This window comes from Scyliorhinus torazame, chromosome 3 (assembly GCF_047496885.1).
Source record: "Scyliorhinus torazame isolate Kashiwa2021f chromosome 3, sScyTor2.1, whole genome shotgun sequence".
NCBI lineage: Eukaryota > Metazoa > Chordata > Chondrichthyes > Carcharhiniformes > Scyliorhinidae > Scyliorhinus > Scyliorhinus torazame.
This window is the reverse complement of record NC_092709.1, coordinates 258235441-258255854: the sequence shown is the minus strand read 5'-3', so window position 1 is coordinate 258255854 and position 20414 is coordinate 258235441. Positions and strand designations below refer to the sequence as shown.

The window sequence follows — 20414 nt, the reverse complement described above, 5'->3', positions numbered from 1 at the left end:
TACATGTTGTTGCTGTGCAATGCTAACTTCCATTTCAAGAACTATGTGAGTGGGCAGCTTTAGCTCAGGAAGGATCTTGATACTGTTGGACATGTGATCCATAATGAAAGCAAAATAAGCAGAGAATTGTGAGATCCATTCTTACCCAGTATTGTTCCAGTTAGTTATACATACTCTGAATTGCTCCTTATCCTTTTCTATAGCCATCCCAAACCTTATACAATGATCGCTAACCCCTAAATGTTCACCCAATGCTTGTGTCCCACCTCATTCCCAAGAACTAGGTCTAACAGTGCTGCTTTTCTTGTTGGATTGCAAACATACTGCTGTAGAAATGTTACCGGAACACACTAGGCATTCTTGCCCCTCTCTGCCCTTTTTCACATCTGCTATCCCGCTGACAATATTCAGATAATTCAACACCTATTATAACTATTCTATAATTCTTGCACCGTCCTGAAATTTCCTTGCAGATTTGTTCATCTACATCTTTCCTATTCAATAGTGGCCTGTATACTGCACCAAGCAATTACTGCATTTTTGTTCCTAGGCTCTGGCCAAATAGATTCTGTCCTTTGACTCCTCTCATACATCATCTCTCTCCAGAACTGCAACGTTTTCCTTAATCAGTACTGCCATCCCTCCCCTTTCCTCCTTTCCCATCTTTTGTTAAAACCTGGCACACAGGAATATTTAATACCCGGTCCTGCTTTCCTTTGAGTCAAGTCCCTGTTATGGCCACATCCTCATATTTTCACATGAGTTGGACCTGCAACTCACCAGTCCTATTTACAAAACTCTGCGCATTCAGATACAGGAGACTTTATTGCTTTCTCGTTTAATCTGAACCCACTTGAGATTTCCTATCCTTGTGCCATCTGACTCTCCCAATATTCTGTGTACCTTGGTGTTTTATTCTGATATAACCTCTTGGGTTCCTGCACCCCTGCCAAGTTAGTTTAAATCCTCCCCAACAGCACTCATAAATTAGCCACAGTGAAATTGGCTCTGGTGTTTTTTGACACAACCCTCTGGCCTGTACAGATCTCATTTTCCCCAGAGCTGGCCCAGTAAGAACGAAGACAACTGTACCATAGAGCAGGTGGCACAGGGAGGTAGGCAACAGACTCGGCCGGAGGGTGCGCAAGCGGCCTTGGATGGAGGGAGGTGCCTCAGGCAGGACTGCTGTGTGCGTGCGTGTGTGCGGGGGCGTTTGGTGAGTGCGGGGGCGTTTGGTGAGTGCGGGGGCGTTTGGTGAGTGCGGGGACGTTTGGTGTGTGCGTGTGTGTGATGGGTTCGGTCATGACAGACAGATGGGAGGACGAGTGTGTATGTGTGCGTTTGTGTATAGTGTGTATGTGAGGGAGAGCTGTTGAGTATGAGAGGAAGAGGCAAGAAATTGATCTATCCACAAACTTAATATTAAATAGATTTGTGAGCAAATGAAGCAGCGTCACTCCTCCCATTAAAAATGACATGGGTGTACATATAAGAAATAGAAAAAACAAACTTTAATAAAGTTGTTTTTGTACTTGTGTGCAAAAAAAATTGGTTTTTGTGGTTTAACAGTTCAACGTAATTAGAATGTTTCTCAGTACACTTGGGAGGTCAAAAGGTTTTCATGGCTGGAAACGTTTGAGAAACCTGAGTTAATATACCAACCTTGATTGTTAAAAACTAAACGGAGACTGTTGAACAAGCATGGTTAGTTTCTTTGCTATTGAATGCAGTATAGAAATATGTCTGCCTTCTTTTTTTAAATTTTGCAATTATATTTTTTTCAGGCTTCATGCAGTTTATTCAGTCTGTGCCTGTTGCTGAAGTATTGGCGACAGAAGGAAGTATACAGGTAAAATAATTGACTTAAATGTAATCAGATCTTTGTTCTAAATTTAGTAGCTTTTCACAGGGGCAACAGTTGAATTTCAGTTGATGGTTTCACTGTTGCCTAAAAATATATTTATTTCAACCAAGTGGCAACACTCCAGGTCTAATTTATGCAATATCTAAGTATCTGAACATCCCACAACAGCACCTTCAAATCTTCATAATTTTGAATGCTGAACACACCAATCCGGGGAAAATTGCTGCTGCAACAGATGTACCATAACTTGCCTCCATATTTCATCTGTCGAACCTTCCGAAGTTACTGAATTCCAGTCCATATAAACTGGGTCAGCTCATATACTTGCTTGCATGTGCTGCACCCTAGTTGTTTAAATCTGGTTAGGTTTTATTTAAGTTTGTACTTTTCCCTAGAACTTTAAGTGAGATGAAGGAAATAATTTCCTTAATATATTCAGTCTTTAGGTTTGTGGATGATATAGTTGAGAACATGACACCATTTTGAAACTATTTAAACTCTTGAGTTTCTATAGTTACGAAAAATGATTTGACTGTCTATGAGCACTAACTTGTCAGATAACTATTGAATGGCTTCTCTCATTCTGCTTATTCATAAGGAAATTAATCAATCCTAGCTCTAAATGTATTTATTCTTGCATCTATACACTGATGTGTTACCTACTTGTTTTAGCGAACTATATCATTTGCAAAGTGCAGCATGTGCCTTCTTTGTTTCTCCTCCACACCTTCAAAAAATAGCCTAAGCTGAGTGCCAGCTTTGTACATAACTTGGGCCAAGGAAGTACTGAAAAAAAAATCTTAATTGCTACAAGACAGCAAGAATCAGAAGCAGGAGTTGGCCATTTGGCCCCTTGAGCCTGTTCTGTCTTTTGATAGGATCCTGGCTGATCTGATTGAGGCTTCAACTCTACTTTCCTGTCAACCACCGATACCCTTAAATTCATGATTGTCAAGGGAGTCAATCTAAACTCAGCCATAAAAATATTCAAATCATCTCGCCTTCCACAGACTAATGATTTTCAAGTGGATGCAAGCCCAACCTGTAGCCCCTTCATCCTGGGGATCAGTCAGGTAAACCTTCTTTGAGCTGCTTCTAATACAATTATGTCCTTATGTAAGAAGAACAAAACTGTACGCAGTATCCCAGATGTGGACCCACCAACGTCCTTTGTAACTGCACCAAAACTTCCATACTTTTATATTTCTTATACCTACTGTATCTGCATGCTAACATTTTATGATTCATGAACCAGAATACCCAGATCCCTTGGTACTGCAGAGTTCTGCAATCTCTCTCCATTTAAATAATATATTGTTTTACTGTTCTTCCTACCAAAGCAGACAAGTTCACATTTTATCTCATTTTTTTTGCCGCTCACTTAACCTATCTATATCTCATTGCGGAATCTTTACGTCCTCTTTCCAACTTACTCTCCTATTTGCAGCTGCAAAGAACGTTAGTGCAGCCGTATAGAACCTTAGTTAGGCCACACTTGGAATATAGTGTTCAATTCTGGTCGCCATACTATCAGAAGGCATTGGAGACAGTACAGAAGAGATTTACCGGAATGTTGCCTGGTATGAAGGGAATTAGCTATAAGGGGAGGTTGGATAAATTTGGTTTGTTCTCACTGGAAGACAGAGGTTGAGAGACGACCTGATAGACGTCTACAACAGAGTGGATAGTCAAAAGCTTTTTCTCCGGGTTGAAGAGTCAATTACAAGGGGATATTGAATTAAGATGCGAGGGGCAAAGTTTAGAGGAGTTGTGCAAGGGAAGTTTTTTTACACAGTATAGTGGGTACCTGGAACTCGCTGCCAGAGGAGGTGGTGGAAGCAGGTACGAAAGTGATGTTTAAGTGGGGGTCTTGACATATACATGAATGGGAATAGAGGGAAACGGGCCCCAGAAGTGTAAAAGGTTTTAGGTTAGAAGGGCAGCATGGTCGGTGCAGGCTTGGAGGGCCGAAGTACCTGTAGGAACTTTTCTTTGTTCTTTGTCATTGTGTCTTCAGCAAATTCTACACTCCATCATCAGGAGAGTGGGCAAAGGAATGGCGGATGGAATACAGTATGGAAATGTGTGAGGCTATGCACTTTGATAGGAAGAATAGAAGCATAGACTATTTTCTAAATGGGGAAAGGCTTTGGAAATCTGAAGCACATAGGGACTGAGGAGTCCTAGTTCAGAATGCTCTTACAGTTAACGTGTTAACAGTTAACAGGTTCAGTTGGTAGTTAGAAAAGCAAATGCATTGTTAGCATTCATTTCGAGAGACCGGAATACAAGAGCAAGGATGTACTGCTGAGGCTGAATAACGCTCTGATCCGACCCCATTTTGAATATTCTGATCAGTTTTGGGCCCCGTATCTAAGGAAGGATGTGCTGGCCTTGGAGGGGGTCCAGCGGATGTTCACAAAAATGATCCCAGGAATGAAGGGCTTGTAATCTGAGGAGCGGTTGAGGATACGATGGTGCTCCTATATGTTAAGGTCTTATGGTCTTATCAGCAAAGTGATGAAAAGTATTGATTAATAAGGGGATCAGGCATTATGGGGAGAAGGCAGGAGAATGGGGTTGAGAAAATATCAGCCATGATTGAATGGCGGAGCAGACTCGATGGGCTAAGTGGCCTAATTCTGCTCCTCTGTCTTATAGTCTTATTGTCAACAGCAACACATACTCCGCAATAACCTGCTCGTTTGGGTTCTGCTTGGGGTACTCTGCTCCTAACCTCATTACAGCCTTTGTCCAAATGTGGTCAAAAAGAGCTGAACTCCAGATGTGAGGTGAGAGTGACTGTCCTTGATATCAAAGCAACATTTGACCGTGTGGCATCAAGGAGCCGTAGCAAATTTGATGTCAGTGGAAATCGGGGAAACCCCTCAGCTGATCATAGTGTCTCAATATATTTTTTAAAAATATGTTTGGCTCCTTCATCCAAGTCATTGATGTAGACTGTAAATACTTGAGGCCCAACGCTGATCCCTGTGACCCTCCTACAGGTTGGCAACTGGTAAATGACCCATTTTACATTTCCTGTTGGCCAACAAATCCTCTATTCATTGTTAATATGTTTCCCTCTGCACCATGAACTCTTATTTTGTCTAGTAACCTTTTGACGTGGCACCTTATCAAATGCCTTTTAGAACTTGTAAAGGTTTCCCCTTTATCCATGTTGCTTGTTACTTAAACATTTTAAGTCTACTAAGTGAGTCAAACACTATTTCCTTCGCACTAAAGTGTCAAATAATGCCATTTCTGTGTACTTTCGAAAAGTCAAAGAGTAGAAGAAATTCTTAAATTTATTTCCAAATTCACAATACATCATTGCTGTTCTGAAAACCATTTAATCAAGTTCCTAAAATACAAGTACCACCATTTTGTCAGTATATAAAAAGCAGAAAATACATTGGGCGGGTTTCTCCAGTCTCCAACGCCGAAATCAATTCGGCAACCGGCCGGAGAATCCCCGTTTGCGCCGAAATCAGGGGCTTTTGCGATGCTTTGCCCCCTCAAATGGCATACAGTACGCTGCATGGACGCCTCAGGACGTCACCTCCGATGCTCTGCCTTCGATGGGCCGAGTTCCCGACGGCGTGGGTCACTCATGCTATTTATTTTCATGAACCCGGCGTGGCGGCTGGGGGCCTGAGTCCGCGGGCAGGGGGTCTTTGGCGGGGGCTGGGGGCACTGGCAGGGGGTGGGCCGGGGGAGTCGAACCTGGCCAAAGCGAAGTATTATTTGGCCGACCGGGTACGTCGCGGCCAGCGCCATGTTGCACGGCTCGGCAGCTGCAGGCCACCGCCATGCTCATGCGCGACAATGGACCCAGCAATTCACCACCGGTATCCGCAGGTAAAGCCGGGGGCTTTACGCTGGGTGCCTGCTATCCCCCCCCCCCCAACCAGACAGAGGATCGGTGCAGCTTTTGCGCCGTTTCTTCGAGCGTAAAACGCCACTGTCCCACGCCGGCATCAGCACTTAGTCTTCAAATCGGAGAATCCAGTCCATAATCTTTGGCAGGATTTATTTTGCATTTTGCAGTATTTATTTAGCAAATATTGTTAAATTTTATAAATTGCTAAATGCAGTCCAAGTTAGTTTTAACAGTTGTGATTAACATAAACTTGCATTTACAAATATAAGCCTGCATACCCATTGACAACGTAATTACATTTTTAACTGGATTTTAATTCGTAAAATTTATTTTATTAACTTCAATTATTTCTGATATATTATGTCACAAGCCATTCACATTTGGTTTGCAGGGAGTAATTTATGAGAGAAATGCAATGCTCTGCATTCTTACCTATGCAGGGAGCCATTCTGGTCATGGGGCTGAAGCAGCTTGTTTCGTTTTGCTTTTTCAATCAACTCTACGTTATTAACTGATTGTGCTAATTTTGTACGAAAGAATCCAAATACTAAAATACCTTTTATAGAAATGCAGTGTGAAAAATATTTAATTTTGAGAGATAAATGAAATTAACTCTTAATCCAAAAAGGCCATATTTAATTTTGAGAGATAAATGAAATTAACTCTTAATCCAAAAAGGCCATAAAATCCTTGTTAACCTAACACCGTCAATTGTACAATTTTTAGAACTTTTTCAGAAAACATGCACCCAATGAAAAAGGGCCCTCTGGTATCAGTGCTGAGGTTATGGACACGTATGTTAAAAGCTGTGGTAAGTAAATATTATGAACAGAAAACTAATTATTCTAGTAGACTGTTACCTCAAATATGGTAATCTGACGGAAAGACAAATCTTTCAATCCGTACTGTTGGCTGGGTCCAAAACACAGACCTGAGCCGTAACTATAGTATAATCTATTCAATTGAATGTTGCATGGAGTCCTTTTGGGAAAAAAAAATTAAATGTGTGTGTGTGTGTGTGTGTGTGTGTGTGTGATATATATATATATATATATATATATATATATAAATATATAAAAATAATCAATAGGAATTTGATGTAACACCATATAGAAGACGTGACAAAATGTACACCGCATTTAAAAAGAATGTGACAGCATGGAAAGAAAGTTGGCTAAAAGCAGAAGGAAATAGTGGCTCATGAATATTTTTGTGCTCTGAAGATGTAAAAAGTAACATTGCCGGGAATCGGCCTTGGGACAATTATTCTTAAGCAATTTAAACTTGACAGCAACAGCTTGTATTTATATAACTCCTTTAGCAGAATAGAACAATCCAAGGCACTTCACAGCAGCAATCTAAAGCAAAATTTGATACCGAGCCACACAAGGTGATATGAGGGCAGATAGCCAAAAGCTTGATCCAGGAGGTAGTTTAGAAAAGTAAGGGAGAGAGGTGGAGACGTTCGAGAGAAACTTTGAGGTTCATCCTGGGCAACTGAAATTATGACCACAAGATGGGAGTAATTAAAATCAGTGTTGCCCAAGAGCCTAAAATTAGGTGAACACAGATATATTTGAGGATTGCTGAGCTGTAGGCAATTGCAAAGATGGGAAGAGGTGCAAGCTTGAGAGCGATTTGAGAACATAAGATGGAAGTATAGGAAGGCGGGGGGAGGGGGAAACAGACAAGACTTATTGCAAGTAAGAACACAGGAAATAGAGTTTTGGATGATCTTTTATGGGAGGTATAAAATCTACAGTACAGAAGGAGGCCATTCGGCCCATCCAGTCTGCACCAGCCGTTGGAAAGAACACCCTACTTAAGCCCACACCTCCACTCTATCCCCGTAACCCAGTAACCCCACCTAACACTAAGGGGCAATTTAGCATGGCCAATCCACCTAACCTGCACATCTTTGGACTGTCGGAGGAAACCGGAGCACCCAGAGGAAGGCCACGCAGACACAGGGAGAAAGTGCAAACTCCACACAGTCACCCGAGGCTGGAATTGCACCCAGGATGCTGGAGCTGTGTGGCCGTAGTGCTAACCACTGTGCCACCGTGCTGCCCCACAAATGTGGGAGGCTATCCAGGGGTGCACAGTATTGGCCAAGTCTAGATATAACGCAGTCTTCAGCAGCAGATGAATTGAGCAAGTGTGAAAGAGTTGAGTCATGTGACAGCGATCTTCATGATGATACACATATGTGTTTGGAAACTCATCATGGGATCATATATCACACCAACATTGTGAGCAGTTTGATTAGCCGTAGAAAGTTGCCAGGTAGAGCAAGGCATTTGACAAGGTCCCACATGGCAGACTGGTCGAAAAAGTAAAAGCCCATGGGATAAAGTTGGATCCAAAGTTGACTTAGTAACAGGGAATAAAGGGCAATAATCGAAGGCTGCCCTTGCAAATGGAAAGCTGTTTTAAGTGGTGCTCTGCAGGGCTCACTGTTTGAACTGCTGTTTGTTTTATATGTTTGTTTCTATGTATATTAACAATTTGGACTTGAACATAGGGAGCACAATTGGGAAATTTGTAGACAACACAAAAATTGGCTGTGTAGTGGGTAGTGCAAGCTAAAAAATGATATAGATGGGTTGGTGGAATGGGCAGATAAGTGGCGGATGGAATTCAACTTGGATAAGTGTGAGGTAATGCATTTTGGGAGGTCAAACAGTAAAAGGGAATACACAATAAATGGGAATATACTGAGAGGGATAGATGGGGTAAGCGATCTTGGCCTGCACGTGTACAGGTAGATGAGGTTGTAAGGAAGGCATATTGCCCCAGCAGAAAGAAGCAGAGCACACAGAGTACAGGGCAGACTGCAATATTAAGAGGGGAACTAAACTACCAACAAGGGATGGGGAGGGGGTTGGGGGGGGGGGGGGGGGGGGGAGAAGTAGGGGGGGGACCTCATGTAACAACCGTTGTAAATAAGACACAAACTTATTTGTAAATACCAGATACATATGAGCTGTTACTCTGTAAAAACTGGAAAACACCAATAAAATATTTTTTTTTAAAAAGGAAGGCATACTGACAAGAGGTATAGAATACAAAATAGGGACATAATGTTGGAACTGCATAAGACACTGGTGAGGCCACAACTGGAGAATTGTGTGCAGTTCTGGTCATCACATTATAGGGGAGAGGGTGGCGTAGTGGTACTGTCACTGGACTAGTAATCCAGAGACACAGGATAATGCTCTGGGTCCCAGGTTCGAATCCCACCATGGCGGATGGTGAAATTTGAATTCAATAAAAAAATCTGGAATTAAAAAGTCTTAACAATGACCATGAAACCATTGCCAATTGTCGTTTTAAAAAAACCCATCTGGTTGACTGACCTTCAGGGAAGGAAATCGTCCCTCCTTAACCAGTCTAGCTTACATGTGACTCCAGGCTCACACAGCGATGCGGTTGACTGAAGTGGTCCAGCAAGCCACTCAGTTCAAGAGCAATTAGGGATGGGCAACAAATGCTGGCCCAGCCAGCGTCGCCCACACATTAACTTTTAAAAAGTAATTGCTCTGGAGATGGTGCAGATTTACTAAAATGTTACCAAGACTGGAGAACTGTAGCTACGAGGAGAGATTGGACTGAGAAGTGACATGATTGAGCTGTACAAAACTGTGAGGGGTAGAGATAGTGGAGACAGGAGGAACCCGTTTCCCTTGGAAGAGTTCAAAAACCAGGGACATGGAAGTGGCAGAGGATTAGCAGAGACATGAGGAAAAACTTTGTTATGCAATGTGTGGTGGGTGCCTGGAATTCACTGCCTGAGTTGGTGGTGGAGATCGAAACCTTGAAAGTACCTGGATATGCACCTTAAGTTCTGTAAGCTGCAGGGCTATAGACCATGTGCAGGCAGATAGGAGTAGAAAGGGCACCTTGGTGTCATTGGGTCGTCATGAACAAGGTGGGCCAAATGGGCCCCTTTTGTGCTGTATCTTTTCTATGGTTCTTTATAGTAAAGAAACAAAAGTTGAGTCCAAATGAGGTGTGAGTGGCTGTATAGAAACCATATGAATGCAACATGAAAGGATAAAGAAACAAGATCAGACCAACCCAGAAAAAAAAGGAAAAAAAACAAACCGAACAAGTTGAAAGGAGAGGTTATAATCTAAAGATGTATGATGTTGAGTCCAGAAGGCTGTTAAGTGCCAAGTCAAAATATAAGATCCTCTTCATCAAGCATGTGTTGAGAAAAACAGAAACACTTGGAGCTTGGCCTTCCCAAGTTTTTAAAAGTGCATTGACGAGTTGATTAGCCTGCAGTTAGAATATTGGTCTAATTTTAGATGCCCTACTAGGGAGGATATAAAGTCAATGGGGAAAGCACAGAAGAGATTTCCTTGATAGCAACAAAGGAACTTCAGTCCGAAGGAAGCCAGTAAGAATAAGGAGCCAGTAAGAATAAGGATATGGTGAAATCTGATAGAAATGCTCAAAATTTAAGTAAGTTTGACAAGTTAATTAGTTAATTATTAGAAGGCATCAATTTAAGATCATTAAAAGAAAGAAGGCAAAGGTTATGAGATTTTCTTTTTGCAGAGAGGTTACGTTTAAAATAGATTACCAGAAATAGTGATAGATTCAAACCTGGGTGAAAACGTTTAAAAGGGATGTGGCTGAATAGCATAGAATCCCTACATTGCAGAAGGAAGCCATTTGGCCCATCAAGTCTGCACCAACCCTCCGAAGGAGCACCCTAACTAGGCCACTCCATGGCCCTTTCCCCATAACCTCACCTAACCACGGGCGGGATTCTCCACTCCCGCGCCGAAGTGGCCGCGCCGTCGTAAACGCCATTGAGGTTCACGACGGCGCGAAACGGCCCCGTTCCCGTCCGATTCAGGCCCTGACAATGGGCTAGGATCGGGGCCGCGTCATCTACACGCGCCAGGCCTTGTCGCCCGCATAAAGGCGGTGCCGCATAGATGATGTGGCCGGCGCCGCATAACTGCCGTCATCCGCGTGGTTGCCGTCCTCTAAGTCCGCACCGCAAGAAGATGGGGGACGGATCTTGCGGGGCCGCGGAAGGAAGGAGGTCCTCCTTCAGAGAGGACGGCCCGACGATCGGTGGGCACCGATCGCGGGCCACCCCACATTTAAGGTACCACCAGGTGCAGGATCCCCCCGCAGGCCGCGCCCCCCCCCCCCCCCCCCCCCCCCAGCGTTCACGCACCGTTCACAACGGCAGCGACCAGATATGGACGGCGCCAGGGGGGATCCGCCGTTTTGGCCTGGCCGCTCGGCCCATCCGGGCCTGAGAATAGTGGGGGTGCCGGAGAATTGCCATATTGGGTGTCTCCGGCGATTCTGCAGCCCGCGGAACTCGACCGGGCTGTTCCCGCCGCTTGGGAGAATCGCGGGAGGGCGTCGGACCGGCGTCCCGGGAAATTTTGGCGGCCCAGACGATTCTCCCAACCGGCGCGGGAGTGGAGAATCTCGCCCCACATCTTTGGACACGAAGGGGCAATTTAGGATGGCCAATCCACCTAACCTGCACATCTTTGGATTTTGGTAGGAAAACGGCGCACCCGGAGGAAACCAAGAATATCTGTGGGTGCAGGGAATAGGGTAAGTGAATGGAATTAAGTGCAGAACAAAAAAAGGAAACTAGTCTGAAAATTCTAATTTAACATTCCATGTTTGCAGAAGATTTTTAAAAACAGCTTTTCTGTAAAGTGGGTCTACAACACCACATGTTAAATAAGCCTCTAAAGTGAGAAGGTGAAATATCCAATGCTAAAGCACTTGTTCACAATGATGTTTCCACATGAGAGTTTAAAAGAAAAATGGGTTTTAATCATCCCTACGTTTTGGTAAAATGTGGTTGACCTTGGGTTACAAATATCTTCCAGGTCTTCCCCAGGTAGGGCCAGTCTCCTTGCTAATCTTCAGTACAGCAAGATGAAGACTTGGATAAGCAATTTGAATAGTAGACACAAATCTGTATGTAATACATAGATACATAGAACATACAGTGCAGAAGGAGGCCATTCGACCCATCGAGTCCGCATCGACCCACTTAAGCCCTCACTTCCACCCTATCCCCATAACCCACTGACCCCTCCTAACTTTTTTTGGACACTAAGGGCAATTTAGCATGGCCAATCCACCTAACCTTGCACATCTTTGGACTGTGGGAGGAAACCAGAGCACCCGGAGGAAACCCACGCAGACACGGGGAGAACATGCAGACTCTGCACAGACAGTGACCCAGCGGGGAATCGAACCTGGGACCCTGGTGCTGTGAAGCCACAGTGATAGCCACGTGCGCTACCATGCTGCCCGAATAAGTGTAGGTTTGGTTTATGATGTTCCCAAATAACACTTATTTGTGTTCCTAAATATTTATCTGATATTTTAATCTGTATATTAAATAATTCATGATTATTTCAGCAGATCTACAAATTGTAGATGCCCTTTGAAAAGTGCAATGGATCCAAAAGATTCATTTACAATTTTCATGCCGCTTCATCTGCCAGGAATATAAATCAAAAATTCAGGTGCACTCATACTATTGTCCTTACATTAATTTAACAGAGACAATATTCAGCCCTTTAGCACACTGGGCTAAACAGCTGGCTTGTAATGCAGAAGAAGGCAGCAGCGCGAGTTCAATTCCCATACCGGCCTCCCCGAACAGGCGCAGGATTGTGGCGACTCGGGGCTTTTCACAGTAACTTCATTGAAGCCTACTTATGACAATAAGTGATTATTATTATTATTATTATTATTATTATATGCTCTATAGGCAAGTGAAATTTCACATTAAGGAGTGTGAATTTATTAAATTAAATTTATAATGAAACCACTTATTTCCCTACTTTTGAGTCTTGTGGACCCACCCAGACACGGTCTTGCAGCAGGGTCATCCATAAGGTGTTCACGTTGGAAACCATCCTCCTGCATTTGATGCTGAAAATCAAGCATCTATTGACTGGGTCAACTTTGAAGGTCGTACCTGTTTACCTTCAATTGTGTGGGAAACTTGCCTTTTGATTCCCCAAGTGGCAGTTTAAAAAAAAAAAAAAGTAGGAGCATGGAGGCAGTAGCAAATTAAAGTAAAATTAAATTTAGAATAGGTAGGAGGACAATAATTAAAGTGAGTAGAGTAAAGTGCATTAACAGAGGAATTTCAGATGAAGCATCCATATGCTAGTAATGCGATTGTATAGTGTCAAGAACACCTCTGTGCAGGTTGTTGCAAAGTACTTAGTATTTTATCGCTTCTAAAATTGTCTTTTATTAGGTTAGGGCTTGTATTCCAGTACAATATTATATTTGAATGGACATTTTGCTGCAAAATTAGTAGAGTTTTTACTGGAATTAGCATTTGAGCTAAAAATAAATATAAAGTTGGGAGTTTTCATTAATATGTTTTTAAGTTGTAAACTTAGACTTTTAATATTTTGGTAATGTAATTTTGTTGACAGCTGGATATTGCGTGATTACATACATACTTGGAGTTGGAGACAGACATTTGGATAACCTCCTGCTGACAAAGACGGGTAAGTTTCCAAAAAATGGACCATTTTTGTCACTAATCCAGAGCCTTTTGCATTCTTTGGAATTGCTTCAGAATCCATTTTTTTTCATATTTCTAAAACTTGCAATGAAACGTACTAAATGTGATTTTAGTTGAAGACTTGTTGATTTTTATAAATGGCTTCAGTTTGAGTAAAAATTCAGTAGATGGCACTGCATATCTATTTTGTAACTGGCTTTAGGACAGCAATCAAAATTACAGTGCAGTATATTTCCTGTTTGCCATTTTTGTATGTCTCTGAATGGCATGTTCGTACCAACTTAAAATCATCCTAAATCTTTGCATTTTTGTATCGGGTTCTTTCAGTGTATTATCCTCATGGAGTGCCTGTGTTTTAACTGGGCAGAATAGTACTTCATGATCTTCAGCTGTGCAAATGTAACATTGCATTGATGCCAATTTTTTTAAATCTTCAGGGCTCTTCTCCATTTTGCTAATATATAACAATGTTAACTTTGTTTTCCTTGAGTGAGCAAAACCATGGGCGGGATTCTCCGCAATCGGCACGATGTCCGCCGACCGGCGCCAAAAACGGCGCGAATCAGTCCGGCATTGCGCCGCCCCGAAGGTGCGGAATTCTCCGCATCTTATGGGGCTGAGCCCTCACCTTGAGGGGCTAGGCCCGCGCCGGACTGATTTTCGCCCCGCCAGCTGGCGGGCAAGGCCTTTGGTGCCCCGCCAGCTGGCGCGGAAATGACTTTGCCGTGCGGCGCGGGAGCGTCAGCGGCCGCTCACGGCATCTCCGTGCATGCGCAGTGGAGGGGGTCGGTTCCGCTTCTGCCATAGTGGAGACCATGGCGAAGGCAGAAGGCAAAGAGTGCCCCCACGGCACAGGCCCGCCCACGGATCGGTGGGCCCCGATCGCGGGCCAGGCCACCGTGGGGGCACCCCCGGGGCCAGATCGCCCGCCCCCCCCCCCCCCCCCCCCCCCCCCAGGACCCTGGAACCCGCCCGCTCCGCCTTGTCCCGCCGGTAAGAGTGGTTTGATTCTCGCCGGCGGGACAGGCATTCCAGCAGCGGGACTTCGGCCCATCGCGGGCCGGAGAATTGCCGGGGGGGGCGCCAACCGGCGCGGCGCGATTCCCACCCCCGCCGAATATCCGGTGCCGGAGAATTCGGCAACCGCCAGGGGCGGGATTCACGCCAGCCCCCGGCGATTCTCCGACCCGGCGGGGGGTTGGAGAATCCCGCCCCATGTTTCTCAACAAAATTTAAGTGGTTAATTTCAGTAATTCTGTGGTCCTTTCAAGCTCTTATGGTTTTCTTTTAACATGTAACCTTAATTCCATTTTTTTCTATTTTCAGAAAGGGCTAGTGCTAAAAAATATCTAATTATTGAATATATTTTTATTCTACTGCATTATAGAATCTCAGTTGCTCTGTACATTCATATTCTCGGGTTGAAGTGATTGATCTCAGCCACTGCAATCCATCAGCTTTGTCGATATGTTTGTCCGCAATTATAGTAAATTGCGTTGTATGGAACATCTTCCTATGATAGTAAACTGACAGCTCTGACTTGAAATCACATGGGGCCATGTTTTCATTCAGTCCCCCTTCAAGAAAGTTTTGAAAACCACCTTATGCCAGATAATGGAAGGAGTTGGACAAATTAAAGAATTACGTTGCGTTCTTAAATCTCTCCCGTTCTTTCCGCCCTCACTGGTTAGCATTGCCATCAGTTCTCCTGTTTTGCATTGAGTATTGTATTTTTTTGATTAGCCCTTAGAAGTGTGTATATATATATATATATATATATATATATTACAGCGCTTTCTTTATTTGTTCTGGCACTACTGAAGCTGATGTATAGAGTGAAATATGGAATAATCCATTGATTGCAAATAATTCAACCATTGTATTTTCAAAATCATTACATTTTTTTCAAAATTCCTTGTCCATGTATTTTTTCCACTTGCTCTACTTTCTTTCCAACTGAAAAAAATAATATATTGAATAAAACAAGTCAGTGGGTCATCAGGAGCTTAGTTGACTGGAATGCTGACAGTTAACATTGAATTTCTTGCAACCATTTTTCAGTGTAGCTAGTGTTAAATTGGTACCCAAGGGAAATGTACAGTTGGGCAGTACTCATTTCTAGAGGAATTTGTGCATGAGTGCTCAGAATGAGCTTATCATTCAAAAGATTGGCAAAAGCAGGGACTGTGTAATGGAGAAAATACTCGACTGTACAAAAGAAACATTAATGGGTGGGTGGTCAAATCTATACCTGATCTATGAAGTATAAACAGATTAACACTCCAGCATGACATACTTTGCATGCTGTAGGTTACTATCAATCTTTCTGCACGGTGGTAGCACTTCTTGTGTAGTTGGAGGAGAAATTGATTTCTTAAAAACAAGGGGGAGATGAAATCTGTCTCAAAGATAATTTTCCCATTTTGCTGAAGGGTTTGCTGAATTGAATAAGGAACAGAATTGATTGCAAGTGTAGACTATCTCAGCCTGCTAATAAATTTGAGTCGATAGGAAGGGGGAGCTTTTAAAGAATGTATTCACAACCATCTTGCGTGCACGTTATAAGATTGTCGTACATTAATTGAAGGGCTAGAAATAGGTTCCGCTAGAAGGAAAAGGCCTCAAAACCGACCGAAAGGTATTTGTTCCAAAATGTTACAGCATCTAAGCTTCAAATCCAGAAGAACTATTTATGCAATGTGATGTATAAATGTAAAGCATGCTTGTTTAGCGTTATATTGACGATCAACTGTGCTAAAGGTTTGGTAATGATCCATTACGCTTGCCGATTTTCTTTTAACTGATGAAAATCCACTGAATTTTCAAGTGATGCTGTTTTTGAAAAAAATAGATCAATAGATTAATCTGTGATTGCTCTGTTTATGCTGTTGCAGGGAAATTGTTTCACATAGACTTTGGATATATTTTGGGTCGTGACCCTAAGCCTCTGCCACCCCCTATGAAGCTAAGTAAAGAGATGGTGGAAGGGATGGGTGGAATGCAAAGTGAACAGTATCAAGAATTTCGTAAACAGTGTTACACTGCTTTTCTGCACCTGAGAAGGTATTGCATGTCTCTATTTCCATTTCACTGTCAATTTTTAAGCAGACCTTTTTCCAGCAAAAGCCTTCGCAGTTGTAGAATTCCCTAGTTTGCAAATGTAGCACTGTCTAGCTTCAAGTGGAAGTTATTTAAATCAAATTGAAAAGCAAAGGGTTTCATTGACGGAACACTTTTCACCTCCCGAATGACATGCCAAATGTGCTTCACAATTAGTTAAGTACTTTTGAAGTGCCTAGGTAAAAGTGGCAGCCATTTTGCACACCGCTGTGTCCCACAAATAGTAGCGAATTAACTTGAGATAAGTGGATCAATTATGTCCGACTTTAGAGGGAATATGGGGCCTGCGTTTGATGTATCCTCTGAAATGCAAAAGCTCCACCAGTGCAGCAGTTCCCCAGTACTGTATTGAAGTGTCATCCTAGATCACGCGCATGAACCCATGAGCTTTTGAGGCTATCACTGAATTGGGATCACACTTGTCTATTAATTAAACTTTCTTTTCTTTTATAAATTTAGAGTAACCAATTTAGTGTATCAAATCCACCTACCATGCACATCTTTGGGTTGTGGGGGTGAAACCCACACAGACATGGGGAGAATGTGCAAACTCCACACAGACAGTGACCCGGGGCCGGGTTCGAACCTGGGTCCTCGGCGCCGTGAGGCAGCAGTGCTAATCACTGCGCCACCGTGCCATTTTGAGTAAACTTTCTTGAGTAGAAGTTACTTAAGTTAACAGGTGCAAATTGTATCCGATAATAATGATGTAGCAAGGTGGTAACCAGAAAGTCGGTTTCTAAAGGCGGAATTTTCTCCAGGTGGTAGCTCCACCTCATTTTTTTGACTAGATGTCAACTCGGGGAGGGGGGGTGGGGGGAAAAAGCGGAATGTAGCCCGCCAGCTCCACTGCCAGTTTTTCCTATGACATTTAGTCAAAAGAAATCCTGGAGGCGGGCCCCATGTCACGCTGGCTGGGGAGTCTTTGAATGAACCTGCCCTGCCAGCAATGTTAGCTCTTGACAAAAAAGGCACCCTGATCTTAAAAAAAACAACATAAAGGCCGGAGGGGGAGGGGGGGGGGGGAGGGGGTTACTGCCTGGACTTGGCCCTCTTACCCTTGGGGGCTGTATTTAGCTGTGCGCCCCCAGCAGAGTCTTTTTGCCAGGTCCTGGATGGTCTTGACCTGTTGTAAACCCCACTGGAGTGATGTGGAATTTACATGGTGGAGATAATAGAGTGAGAGACTGCGAATTACATTCAAATATATGGTAATGGGCTTCCTGAGCTTTGATGGTGGGAACCCCATTATGTCATTGACGGGGACAGGAACTATCTCAATGGGAAATCCACTCGGTGAAAATGGCGTTTGGAACCCGTTAGATTCTCCGCCACCTCTGGCTTTCCCGCCCACTGAAAACCAGAGCAGAAAATCCCCCTTGTCTCTTATCTATACCTGCATGTTTTCAGATAGTTAATTTATTTGAGTAAATATTGCACTTTTAAGTGATACATTAGTCTGGCATTCTGTACTCCCTGTCTTCTTCCTCCTTTTAATTTTATGTAATTTCAGTAAAAATCCATTGATATATTTATAAAACCATCCAAATTTGAATACTGTTTTAATAAATATTTTACAAACTATTAGAGTATAGCAGATTGAGCAAGTGGTCCAAAACAAGCATGTTGGTGACATGTTACAAAAATGTTACCAGTGAGTCCTAATTCCTGTGCAGCATTTTGTCAAATGGAGCTGCTTTGAGTCAATTGAATCAGGCACTTGATTATTTCCATGACCGATTAGGAGTAAATAGTGGACTGAAGAAACCTCATCCTGGTGTACAAGTAAACCCTACTGTTTGACTTATCTTTTCCCGCATAACTTTGAAAAGAATATCCTTTGAAATACTGAGTTAAATCAAATCAACACTTAAAATGATTAAAAAGCAAAACATTGTCAATTCTGAATATAAACAAAATACTGGAAACACAACGGGTCATTCAGAATTGGTAAAGAAAAAAAGCCGATGAGGGTGATTTGAGTATATACCTTCACTGAAACCGAGGAAAAGCCATTTTAATAAAGTTGGAAGAAAAGAAGAAATCAATAACTACATCAATCACTGAGACTAATAAGTTAAACATAAAAACATAGGTGCAGGAGTAGGCCAATCCACCCAGCAAGTCTGCTCTGCCATTCATTATGATCATGGCTGATTATCCAACTCCGTAACCTGTTCAAGCTTTTCTCCCCATATCCTTTGATCCTTTAGCTCCACGAGCTACTGCCAACTGCTTCTTGAAAACATACAATGTTTTAGCTGCAACTACTTTCTGTGGTTTCACATTTCACAGGCTCACCACTCTCTGGGTGAAGAAATCTTATGATGTAACTTGTAGAATTGATGAGGGGGGCTAGTGAGTGTGGTTCATTTGGACACGAGATTAGTGTGTAAAATTCCCTCTCCATCCTTTGATGAAGAAATCTGTCATATTATGGTCATGTATCCCCAAAGGGCCTCACGCAACTCGATTGCCATTATTCCTTTTCAAAGGAGATTTACCAGGATGCTGCCTGGTTTGGAGGTTAGGTCTTACCAGGAAAGGTTGAGGGAGCTAGGGCATTTCTCTTTGGAGCAGAGGAGGATGAGAGGCGACTTAATAGATCTGGATCGTGCCATTAGATTCATTTGAATACCCGGATTCACCCATCGCCCGGGAGTGAACGGCCATGCCTGCAAAGCATCGCCAGGGTGCCGTTTTGCACAAACGTGGACCAGGCGTAACGGCACTTCGGAGGTGAGGGAGGGGGGGTCTTGCAGGTTATTTGAGACCCCAAGATGATCGGGGACAGGGCAGGATGGTCCCTGGAGCCTGGGCACCTTGCACTGCCAGCCTAGAACCTGGAAGTGCCACCGACCCTGGCAGTGCTGCCCCGGGTACCATTTCCAGGGGGCATGGGTGCTAGGTATCGGGGTCAGGTTTTTTTGCAAATTGGAGGGGGTGGGTTCATGGAAGGGGATGTGGTTCCAGGGGCCTAGAGAAGGTGGGAGGGTGATGAGGGGGAAGAGGGGGGCTGCCCTGAAAGCGGGGGGTGGGGAGGGGGGGGGGGGGTGTATGTAGAGACCAAAGCTGCTGTTCACAATGGTCTGTGAGGAGCCGATCAACTGAAGTGTGGCCTTGGCGGGAAGAAACTCCCCTGGGCATAAAAAACCGGCAAGAGTGCTGGTGAATAACGGAGTGAATCTCGGCACTGCAGCAAAACACCTCTCCATACAGGCCCAAAGGCAGACTTTAACTTTTGTCTGCTGAACCGCACCCTCTGTTTTTTGCTCTTGCCTGTGTTTTTTCCCCTCCTCTGACTGCTTGCATAGGTTCCTATCCCCCTGCCATTTTAGTTTAAACCCTCCTGAACCACTCTAGCAAATACTCTCTCGCGAACATTTGTCCCATCCTGCCCAGGAGAACATCTGTCCTGTCCTGCCCAGGTATAATCCATCTAGTTTGTTCTGGTCCCACCTCCAGGAGTACCAGTCTCAATGTCCAAGGAATTTGAAAAATTTCCCCTCGCACCATCTCTTCAGCCACTTATTCATCTGATATATCCTGCTATTTCTGGTCTGACTAGTACGCTGCATTGGTAGTAATCCTGAGATCACTACATTTTGTGGTCCTACTTTTCAACTTACTTCCTAACTCCCTATATTCTGCTTTCAGGGACTTCATCCCTTTTGTTTTATAAATATATTTTATTAAAGTTTTTCGATCAAACAAAAATTTTCCATTTTACAACTTTGTAATAATATATACATTGATCTTTTTTTAAATAAATAATATGCTAACTAACGGCATCTGCCAACAACAAAATAAGAAACAACAGAAATAGTAACTAAAATAGTAACTTCGTAACATCTAATATAAATAACTAATATATAAACACACACATAAAACCCCTGAGGACCCAAATGAGCCCCCACCCCCTCTGGGTTGCTGCTGCTACCTTTCCTTTTTTCCCTTATCGCTCTGCGAGATAGTCGAGGAACGGTTGCCACCACCTG

At 43.3% G+C, this 20414-nt stretch overlaps 1 protein-coding gene across 4 annotated transcripts in view; it reads left to right on the top strand.

Moving 5' to 3' along the window:
- Nucleotides 1-20414, top strand: part of pik3c3 (phosphatidylinositol 3-kinase, catalytic subunit type 3) — a 138601-nt gene that overhangs the window by 99123 nt on the left and 19064 nt on the right. For 3 of the 4 annotated variants that reach the window (XM_072497151.1, XM_072497148.1, XM_072497152.1), the window contains 5 exons: nt 1785-1849; nt 2875-2937; nt 6474-6558; nt 13205-13279; nt 16191-16359. In XM_072497151.1, coding sequence (XP_072353252.1) covers nt 1785-1849; nt 2875-2937; nt 6474-6558; nt 13205-13279; nt 16191-16359 — 457 coding nt within the window. The remainder of the gene's footprint in view (nt 1-1784; nt 1850-2874; nt 2938-6473; nt 6559-13204; nt 13280-16190; nt 16360-20414) is intronic. The other variant, XM_072497150.1, reaches the window with a different exon arrangement.